Here is a 10,606-nt window from a genome sequence, read left to right as displayed (position 1 = left end):
CAGCTTGCATCTCGACTCAGCGACGACGGCTGACGAAGGATCTGCCTCGTGTCTGTTAGGGGCCTAGGCCTCTCGACTAGCGGCGAGCCGGTGACCTAGGACTCGCCCCAGCTGGGATGGGGCATGTGGAAGTTCAGGCCCTAGACATGTCACAGTGCCATCCTCCCCTTTGTTCTTCTTCCTCAATGGACACTGCTGATCCAAGCTGAGTAGATCGAAAATTCAGTTTTGTAGTATGTACTTCTGTTTCTTATGACAACGATGATCAATGGATGATTCTCAAAATGGTAAGCATGGTGTTGTTTTTGAACTTGTCAGGGGATTTAAAATCTGAGTTCTTCTCTATGTCAATTCTAACATGATTACCCTTAGATTAAATCATGCAAATTCTCAGTTTGCAGAAATCCTTAACTGGCACATGCTTTATATTGATCTACTAGCTAAAGAGTTCTCCAATATTCTGGGTGTAGAATTTCTCTTCTTGTGGGAGGTCTTTTACTCGATTAGTCTTCTTCTGTTCATCAATTACGTATATTATTTCCTTCCTGATGTATATAGATGTTTTTTTGCTCCTGCCACATATGTTTTTATGTACTGTGCTCGATGTTCAGCGTTGACATGCGTAGCAGGTTATGCAACAAGGTTTTGGACGGATCTGATGATCGAGAGGTTGATGGATCAAGCATGCCTGATAAGGCTGAGTGCACCATTAGAAAAGGTACAGAAAGTACGAAACTGCTCTTGTGTTGCTCTACATGGCAGTGTCAGTGGGTCACATTTTGGCTTGCTTTCGCATCCTTTATGTGCTCTGTGCAAGCTATTATTTAAAATATGCAAAGCCTGACTGTATTGTTGTCATTGTTAACTATTCCCTCTAACTCAAAATAAATGTCGTGGTTTTAGTTCAATTTGCAAAATAAATGCTTCTTTCATGGACGGGCGTGGCAACGCCCGCACTTATGATCTAGTGTTCCTTAATTCATGAAAACTTTCATAAGCCACAAAGACATTGTCTGTGATCAGACGCTCAAGAAAAAACACTCTGCATTGGGCTAATAATGTCAGGTAAAAAAATTTCAGCCTTGCTGCTAGCATATTTGAGATTACCTTGTAAGCAACATTGCATAGACTGATAGGCTGGAACAGAGTCACTTTCTCTGGAAAATAAATTTTCAGGGTCAAAACTATAGCAGTCTCATTCCACCCCCGGTGGGATTATATGTGAATTGACGGCCTTCAACATTTCATCAACAAAATCTTCTCCAAGCATGGGCCGAAAACCCCTGTCAAATATCGCGTGCAAGCCATCCGGTCCCGGGGCCTTCAGATCGCCAATATCGAACGATGCCTTCTTGACCTCTTCGGTCGAATAAAGAGCTAGCGCATTGTTCATGTCATGTGTTAGTATTCTTTTAACCGATGCCAAGATATTTGAATCAGGAGCATCAACTTTAGCCGTGAATAAACCGAAAAAGTACCGCATAATATGGTCACTAATTTCAGCCGTACCTGGATGCCACACTCTCATGTCATGGAGCAGCTTCTTTATACAATTTCATTTCTTTTTTGCCGTGGCCGCATGGTGAAAAAACTTTGTGTTTTTATCGCCATGTAACAAACGTTCCGCTCCGCCTTCATAATAATATCCTCCAACCAAAGAAGAATTTCCTTTTGCCAGGAAGGTGGTCACTCTGCCATATGGCACCATAATTTAGCGATTCAATGGATTCAAATAAAATAAAATAAAATAATTTAGCGATTGACGGAGAGGCCGGCTGACTACCTGAGAAAACCAAAACGGACTCACGGCAGGCAAGGGGCGCACGCATCGCATCGCATCGCATCGCCGCCGTTTGCGCGGAGCGGATGCGCTCGTGCCCGTGCCCTGGCCCGCACGCCAGTGGCTCCGAGCACTCACCCTCGCAGCTTAATAATCGTCTTCAATTAACGGTGGGCCCCAGCCGGCCTCCACCGAGCCCGCCCGGGATCGCGGCCGCGTGTGCCGCAACGTGCCGAGCGCCGCATGCACCAGACGTTTCCTCCCACCCACACACCCACACACGCACACCCATTCGATCTCTCCGCCCCTCGAAATCCCCTCCCGGCCGCGTTCCATGGCCGCGCGCCCCGCCTCCTCCGCCCAGGCACTCTGGTGACCGACGCCGCACGGACCGCGACCGCGACACCCGCCGCCGGCCTCTCTGGTTCGTCGCCTCTCCCACCCCCTCCCTCTCTCTCTCTCTCCTCGCCGTTTCGGGTCGCCCCACGCGCGCGCAGTCGCTGCCCGTCCCCGCCGATCCTTCGGTTTCCCGTCGTGTGCCCGGGTTCGGCGGCGGCCCGGGCTGTGGTTGGTACGTCCGTGCCCCGCCCGGCCGGAGGTTTCGAGTTCGCGGAGCGGGCGTCGGTTCTCCGGGCCGTGGGTGTGGTGCCGCCGTCGGTGGGTTCGTGCAGGCTTCTCTGCGCCGGATGCTTACCCAGATCCGCCTCCCGCGACGCATCCCGTGGCTCGGGCTCATCGCGTGGTGTCGTTTGGACGCCTGATTCGTCGGGTTGGTAGCGCGTTTGTGCGTCGATCTGCTCTGTCTGATGCGTCCTCATGTTTCATTTCGCTGTCATGATCAAATCGTGTTTAGTCAGGACATGCATGTTCGTGAATGGATACATGCGGCAACCTTGGTTGTTTCTCCAACTGGATGTAGTTGAATTCTTCTCAGCAGCACGGATGTGTTGTTTCGGCGGCACATACACCCTGTAATCTCCTTCAGATTGCTTTGATTGTTTTTTTAATAGCTCGATTCTACCTAACATATTTTTTCTGAAGAAATTGTCATATTGGGTAACACTGAGATGACCTCTATTGTCTGATAATTGCCCCATGACTTAGTTTTATTGACACTTGCAATTTACAATCCATGATCTGACCCCAAAGAAGAAACCTGCCTTGAAGGCAAAGATTAAGTATCAACGTGACCCTTGAGCAAGGACAATCTCCAAAAGTGCCACCACCCTTTTACTCCACCATGCAACTTGGTAGAGCCACCCTATATTATTCTGAAATCCGTGGGATCAGCTCGAAAGCTACAGCTATTCTCCTTGCGCCCCAAGTACCTTTATCTATGTATTTTCAGGACGATTGGCATCAGCTATGCTAAGCTTTGTTTTATATCATTAACCTGCCTGTCGTTTTCACTAATTGAAAGAGCCTTTCGCTTAGTATTTTGCGATATGTGGTCTGAGGCATTTCTTCCATACTGTGGTGGAATCTGCACTGATGAGTTCCTCCAGTTTTAATTTGAGAATCTGCTTTATGCTAACTTTCAGAATCGGTATAAATATGTTCGTAATTAAAAGAACTACTAGTATAAAATTGGGGATTGTTTCATGCCATCTGTATAAATTTGAATAGGATACAATAACAACAACAGCAACAAAGCCTTTTGTCCCAAGCAAGTTGGGGTTAGGATAGAGATAATGCCCTACAGAAACCATCTGAATAAATTTGAACAGGATATTTGCAGAAAATAAGCGTGTTAAAAACTGGTATTAGCTTTCTCTGCTTGTTCCTTGGCAATTTATAAATATATTTGATCTTTTAATTTGTTTGGTTTTGCAATTTCTGATAGAAAGCTGGCATACATTTTAAGGTCTTAAAAACAATCAGAGATGGGCGTAATCAGCACGGTGCTTGGTCTCTTTGGATTTGGCTTTGGATTCTCTTCTGGTATTGTTATCGGTTACTATTTCTTCATCTACTTCCAGCCAACGAATGTCAAGGTGTGCAGTTTCTTTCATCGAACCTCATTTTCTTTGTATACTCATCATTTTATGTTGCTGTATATGAATATAGTGGTGCTACAATAACTGCTTTGTTAAAAATTGTCTAATTATTTTGACTGATGCAATCCCGGGAGGCCGGTACACCTTAAGCTTATACTCCCTCCGTCCCAGAAAGGTTGCCTTAGATTTTCGTATCTAGAAAAATCTAAGGCAGCCTTTCTGGGACGGAGGTTGTATCTCTTTGTTCGGTTTATAACTGATATATGATATTCATGGTCAAACCCAGTACTACATGATGGTAATGTTTGTTCCTGATTACTTTTCAGGACGTCGAAGTTCGCCCACTTGTGGAATATGACTCAAATTCTTTGGACGGAATCCTTCCTGAAATTCCTATGTGGGTCAAGAATCCCGACTATGATAGAGTATGCTTCCCAAAATTTTAAGCTTGCAACTAATTTTTTAATAAACGCATGTATTTAAGTTGTAGCAGTTCACAGTTCTTTATATCCTCATTTCCTTGCTTTTTGTTGTTAGGTTGATTGGCTCAACAGGTTTCTGGAATTGATGTGGCCCAATCTTAACAAGGTACTTGATGCTGTTGATTACTCTGACGTAAGATGGTTATCTCTGATTGGCATTAAAGCTTATGTGCTATATGGTTTTGTCCTTTAGGCTATCTGCAGAATGGCGCAGGATATTGCAAAGCCAATTATTGCTGAGAACTGTGAGAAGTACAAGATAGATTCAGTTGAGTTTGAAACACTTACTCTGGGTAGTTTACCACCCACCTTTCAAGGTTAGTAGCATTTCTTAGGCATAAGGCGCCACACCCTGTTCTCTTTAGTTGCACCAGGTCCTGCTTTAGGGCAAAAACAAAGTTTCTGCTTCGTAGATTTGTGTTCTTATTCCCCCTTCACACAAATGGATAATGCAGCTATATTTTACATAGGTTTCAGACTTTCTTCTGAACTAGAATATCAGTATGAAGAATTGTGCATGAATTTGTGAACAGATGCATGCTCTTTATATGGTGATTGTCGTGTTCAGTATCTGAACTGCAGTTGTATTTATACGTTTATGTGCAATGAAACTGCCATCCATCGATCAAGCGGTTATTTGGGAACCTACTATAGCTTCAGATGTGCAATATGTAGAGATTGCTATCACTCCAGTTAATCTGCTATATGTTGTCTATACCATAGTACATTGCAATTACACTTGAAAAAAGCCGTCGCCCTTCGATCTTCGTAGAATTAACGATATTGTGATTTTCTACTTGTGATTATGATGTGCTTTTAACACTCCATGCGCTGGTGTTACATTATATTGATCATATGTGATTCTAAATGTTTTACATTTGATGTCTTCCCCCAGGAATGAAAGTCTATATCACCGATGAGAAAGAGTTGATAATGGAACCATCTCTAAAGTGGGCTGCAAATCCCAATATCACTGTTGTTGCGAAGGCCTATGGGTTGAAAGCAACTGTCCAGGTATTAACTGCTTCTGTCTTGATATGATAAGTTTGTTTTGTGGTTTGTAGAATTTAACATAGTGATTTACTTCTTTTTGTCTTGTTCTTTCAGATTGTGGATCTGCAAGTCTTTGCATCGCCTCGTATTACTCTGAAGCCGTTGGTGCCTACATTTCCTTGCTTCGCTAATATCAGTGTTTCTCTCATGGAGAAGGTCTGGTAACTAATCGGTTGTATTCTTACTACCCTGCTGATCACTTGCTTTAGCTTTTTACTAGTTATAATTTGTTTTGCAGCCACATGTTGATTTCGGGCTCAAACTATTCGGAGCAGATTTAATGGCTATTCCTGTTCTTTACAAATTCGTTCAGGTATTCCTGACTCCTGTTCTGAATCTTCTCATGTTTAAGCTTCTTCATTCTTGTCATATACTTGATTTAGGTGTTGGTTCTAAATTGAATTATTTCATCTGTGTCTCTGTAACATTGACATCAAATTTGTTGTATTTATGCCACTGTTGCTTGTAGTAGTCTATATGATGCTCACGCAAAATGACACCACATTGTCGTGTACCTAAGTCTTGATTTTCTGCCTTTTAGTGTGATGTCAATAGTGTATATTTGATTTTTTTGTGTGTCTTTGCTCACCGCAGTCATGCTGCATCTCTCAAACCTGAGATGTGGTGTCTAGCTTTACCCTATCAATAAAAATATTTCGTTATTCAACTAATCTGTTTTGTGCATTTGCAGGACACCATTAAGAAGCAAGTTGGGAACATGTATCTGTGGCCAAAGACACTAGAAGTCCCTATAATGGATCCCTCAAAGTATAGTTTTGATCACTCTGTGGTTGCTTGTGTAGTGCTTTTAAAATATGTATTGCTAATGGCTTCTGCATATTGACAGAGCATCAAAGAGGCCTGTTGGAATTCTACTTGTGAAGGTTGTAAGAGCTCAAAATCTGAAAAAGAAGGATCTGCTGGGTAAATCAGATCCATACGCGAAACTTAAGATGACAGACGACAAGCTTCCATCCAAGAAAACATCAGTAAAGCGCAGCAATCTCAATCCAGAGTGGAATGAAGATTTCAAATTTGTCGTGACAGATCCAGAAAACCAGTCGCTGGAAGTTGATGTCTTCGACTGGGAACAGGCATGGCTTCCTTTGTTCATGAAGTCCGCAGTTGTTCCATTTTGTATACTTTACCGAAGACAGTAATTTCCAGCTAAGCTATTTCATTGACATTTCTAGGTTGGGAAACATGAAAAGATGGGCATGAACATGGTTCTGTTGAAAGAACTTCCCCCAGAGGAGACTAAAGTGTTGACTCTTAACTTGCTGAAGACCATGGATCCAAATGATATACAAAATGAGAAATCTCGTGGTCAGATTATTTTGGAGGCGACATATAAGCCTTTCAAGGAAGAAGATATGGAGAAAGAAAGCGTGGATGGTGTTGATGAAGTGCAGAAAGCTCCAGACAATACTCCAGCTGGTGGTGGGCTGCTTTTTGTTGTTGTTCACGAAGCTCAAGATCTTGAAGGGAAGCATCACACAAACCCATACGCAAAGATAATCTTTAAAGGAGAAGAGAAGAAAACAAAGGTATTTGTAACTGTAGTGTATATTACTCCCTCTGTTCGGAATTACTTGTCGTAAAAATGGATGTATCTAGACATTTTTTAGTTTTAGATACATCCATTTCTGCGACAAGTAATTCGGAATGGAGGGAGTAGATGCTTAGACATAGCCATTTAGAACGGTTATGATGTGTTCATGCTTTATGGCACTTGAATTTCTCTCTGTACTAGGTGATCAAGAAGAACAGGGATCCACGATGGGAGGATGAGTTTGAGTTTGTTTGTGAGGAACCACCTACAAATGATAAATTGCATGTTGAAGTCCTAAGTAAAGCTGGAAAGAAAGGAATATTGCATGGCAAGGTACGGTATTCTACAAGAAATGCTTGGCCCTTAATTGGTCTGGTAATTCACTACAAGCATTTTGGTTGCTCCGCAACTTGATTAGGAGAAATTTTCATAACGGAGAGCCTCAAAATTTCAGTTCGCTGCAGATATTTGATGCTTTTAATCCTTCAGTTTCTTTTGATCTTGAGAGTTTGACTAACTCTTTGTCACGTCTTGATACAATGCCTGTGCTGTCTGAAATTGTTGAAGCTTGATGCTTATATTATGTTGTTACAGGAAGCCTTGGGCTACATTGATATATCCCTGGCAGACGTGATCAGCAACAAGCGGATCAACGAGAAGTTCCATCTCATTGACTCGAAAAATGGGCAGATTCAAATCGAGTTGCAGTGGAGAACTTCATAGAAGCTGTGAGCAAGGTGCCAAAATGCTGTGGCATCACAAGGTACAGGAGGGTTCATGCCATGAAGCAGATTGCGAATACCTGTAATGGACTCCATGTAGATATTGCTTCGTCTCTAGAACATCTGCTTGATCTTTGTCGAGATTTTCTGTCAATTATTCGAATTTTTCTTCAAAACAACGCAGGCTTGTTAATCTACAGCAGAAAACGGAATTATGACTTTGTGGTGACAGGTTTCTAGCCCTTGCAGATACGCTTATCGTTTGAACAGATTAAAAGTTTATTTGTTCTGTTTTATGTTTCTCTACTTCACTTTGCACGACCAGTGTGACACGCATTGCACAAAACACCAGGGTCGACATCTAAATGACCAGCGAGTGGTACAAATTTAACGTACGCAAGGTTGTGATATCTGGTGTTAGATGCATTTGCCCAAATTCTCAGATTGCTCCTCCACTTCCTCGATAGTGTTAAGGTTTTTCCTCCATGCCCACATGCTACCACCTGCGGAGTTCTCATTAGTAGTTTCGCAAGCAAGTTCTCATCAGTAGTTTCTCCAGCAGGTCCAGATTGAATTCTAGGCCGTTTGTTAGGGGAAGGGCCAGTTCTGTCATGTTGCACATTAACAGGTGGTCTTTTCTTTAGGAGGATTTCTCACATTTGATCAATTTCAAAACGGAAGTCATTAAGGAAGGTTAAATTGAGCTTTTTCCCAGCCCTCTCACGGCATCAACCTTTCTAGCCGTCTGATTTCGCGTCCTAATGTTTCGGTCCGTCTGATGGCAGTCTCATCTATAATTAACCGTTATTAAGAGGGCCAAGTGTCCTAGTCCGTCTGACGGCAGTCATCCGTGATTAACCACTAAGTGGGCCGTATGCAACCACACGAAGCCCAGCTAGCATCGTTCGAGGTAAGCACGGGCCATCGGGAGCTCCTATTCGGTGCTTCAGGCGCCAGGGAAGCTCCCTGGCGCGCCCACACGCGCCGGCGCTGGTGTGCAGGCCCATTTACAAGTTCGTATCTGAGAAAAAACGAAAAACAAAACCATGAATTCAAAAAAATTCATGGATTTTGGAAAATGTTTGTGAACTTGAAAAAAAGTTCATCAAATTTGAAAAAAAGTTCATTGAACCCGAAAAAGTTCATCAATTCTTTTTAAAAAGATCATTGAATTTGAAAAAAAGTTTATCAATTTTGAAAGAAGTTCAACAATGTTGATTTTTTTTATCAATTTTTAAAAAATTTCTTTGAATTTGAATAAAGTTCATCAATTTTGAGGATAAGTTCATTGAATTTGCCGAACTTTCTGTAAAAATCATCAACTTTTAAAAGTTCATCAATTCTGTAAAATGTTCACAAAATTTAAAGGTTCATATTTTTTTTAAAAAATTCGCCCATTTAGTAGAAAGTTCATGAAATTTTAGTGAAAGAAAAAAAGAAAAAAAAAAGAAATAAAACATAGCTAAACGGGCCGGCCGTTACTGCTCATTTTGCAAACGGACGTCTAAAGCGCCAAATAGGATCTGCCCGGGCCATCAGGAAAAACGATCGTATATGGGGTAAGAAGGCGGAAATTGTGTTTGGCTCCTGAGCTCCATGGAGCCTGATTTTTGAGAAGTTCAACATTTTTATTTTTAGGTTTCAAAACATTCTTAAAAAAATACACGTTTACCTATGAATGTATACTACTTGCTTGTAAAGTTTCACGGTGAAATACATTTTCATACGAGCTAGACAAAAATATCAAAACCATGTGTTTCTAGCACATGTACCATTCACTATAAAAGTACACGATTTTTTTTTACAGTTGACATCAAAACATATTTCGTAATATTTCTTTTTACATGTAGCATACATCCCCAAGTACCAATGTATTTGTTTTCATATTATTTTGAAACTTTCAAAAGTTGACGTTTGAATTTTTTAAAATTCCGAGCTCCATGAAAAATCCGCTCTCGTAAGAAGGGCTCACGGAAGACAAATTGATTAACACAACTGATAACTTCTTAAAGTCGATCCACTCGTGTCCATGCGGTGGCGCTGGTTCTGGGGCCGTCGCTTCCCCCTGTCGTGCACTCACTGTACCCAGTCGATTTGGCTTTCTTCACCTAGTCTGCTTAAATCCACGCGTGCTGCTACCTGCCATTCGCTCTGCAGCTTCCATTTCTCAAGAGGATGGAGATTATTATATCCCTTTCCATATTTTCTTGTTGGTACATGACTGAATACAGTAACCATAATCTCAAGAGGATGGAGATTATTACACTGCTTTCCACATTTTCTTGTTGGCACATGATTGAATACATTAAACATACTCCATTCTACTAGTTGCAAAACACTCTTCGTAGTATTTATTACATGCTTCGCTTACAAGATCACAACTCAAATACTTGGCTATAGACTTCCCCCATGAATACATCTTCACTAATCCCGTCTTCTGGTCCATGCCTCAACCTTATAACATCCCTGGTTCCCCACGGCGTGATTCACATGCCCTTGGTTGAGACAATACTGATGCATTCTTATAGGTCTTCCATTCCTTTCTCCATCTTCGTGCGGTCCCTATCAAAATGTCCTGGCCTCTTACTCTAGTAGCTGAGTAATCTTGTTGGGTTAAGTGGATATCATTGCTATTGTGATTATTATTGTGGTGATGATGGCTATGGCTATAATTCCCATATTCTGCATGACCATTGTTGGGAAACGTAGCATGCAATTTCAAAAAAATTCCTACGCTCACGCAAGATCTATCTAAGAGATGCATAGCAACGAGAGGGGGAGAGTGTGTCCACGTACCCTCGTAGACCGAAAGCGGAAGCGTTTGACAACGCGGTTGATGTAGTCGAACTTCTTCTCGTTCCGACCGATCAAGCACCGAACGTACAGCCTCCGAGTTCTGCACACGTTCAACTCGATGACATCCCTCGAACTCTTGATCCAGCAAAGTGTCGAGGGAGAGTTCCGTCAGCACGACGGCGTGGTGACGGGGATGGTGAAGTGATCCGCGCAGGGCTTCGCCT

At 42.3% G+C, this 10,606-nt stretch overlaps 1 protein-coding gene across 3 annotated transcripts; it reads left to right on the top strand.

Moving 5' to 3' along the window:
* Nucleotides 1-1,960: 1,960 nt before the first annotated feature.
* On the top strand, nucleotides 1,961-7,882 carry LOC109780662 (synaptotagmin-2). 3 transcript variants are annotated; one of them, XM_020339239.3, is made up of 13 exons: nucleotides 1,961-2,204; nucleotides 3,645-3,774; nucleotides 4,104-4,202; nucleotides 4,315-4,365; nucleotides 4,453-4,576; nucleotides 5,155-5,273; nucleotides 5,367-5,468; nucleotides 5,551-5,625; nucleotides 6,004-6,080; nucleotides 6,160-6,406; nucleotides 6,506-6,859; nucleotides 7,066-7,197; nucleotides 7,459-7,882. In XM_020339239.3, the coding sequence occupies exons 2-13, from the start codon at nucleotides 3,664-3,666 to the stop codon at nucleotides 7,585-7,587; spliced, it is 1,620 nt and encodes a 539-aa protein (XP_020194828.1). In that variant the 5' UTR covers nucleotides 1,961-2,204; nucleotides 3,645-3,663; the 3' UTR covers nucleotides 7,588-7,882. The 3 variants fall into 3 exon arrangements, with proteins under 3 accessions (XP_020194828.1, XP_073354176.1, XP_073354175.1); XM_073498075.1 differs by having other exon boundaries at nucleotides 1,992-2,204; nucleotides 3,628-3,774; XM_073498074.1 differs by having other exon boundaries at nucleotides 1,992-2,204; nucleotides 3,624-3,774.
* The last annotated feature ends 2,724 nt before the right edge of the window (nucleotides 7,883-10,606 follow it).

The sequence above is a fragment of the Aegilops tauschii genome, chromosome 5, assembly GCF_002575655.3.
Source record: "Aegilops tauschii subsp. strangulata cultivar AL8/78 chromosome 5, Aet v6.0, whole genome shotgun sequence".
Classification (NCBI taxonomy): domain Eukaryota; kingdom Viridiplantae; phylum Streptophyta; class Magnoliopsida; order Poales; family Poaceae; genus Aegilops; species Aegilops tauschii.
Note: the sequence above shows the minus strand (reverse complement) of the source record. Positions and strands in the feature narration are given on the sequence as shown.

Excerpts from the sequence above, each read along its gene's own strand:
- LOC109780662 (XM_020339239.3), top strand. The coding sequence starts at position 3,664 with ATGGGCGTAATCAGCACGGTGCTTGGTCTCTTTGGATTTGGCTTTGGA. Across the intron at positions 3,775-4,103 it reads TCCAGCCAACGAATGTCAAG|GACGTCGAAGTTCGCCCACT; the intron begins GTGTGCAGTTTC and ends ATTACTTTTCAG. Across the intron at positions 6,860-7,065 it reads GAGAAGAGAAGAAAACAAAG|GTGATCAAGAAGAACAGGGA; the intron begins GTATTTGTAACT and ends TCTCTGTACTAG.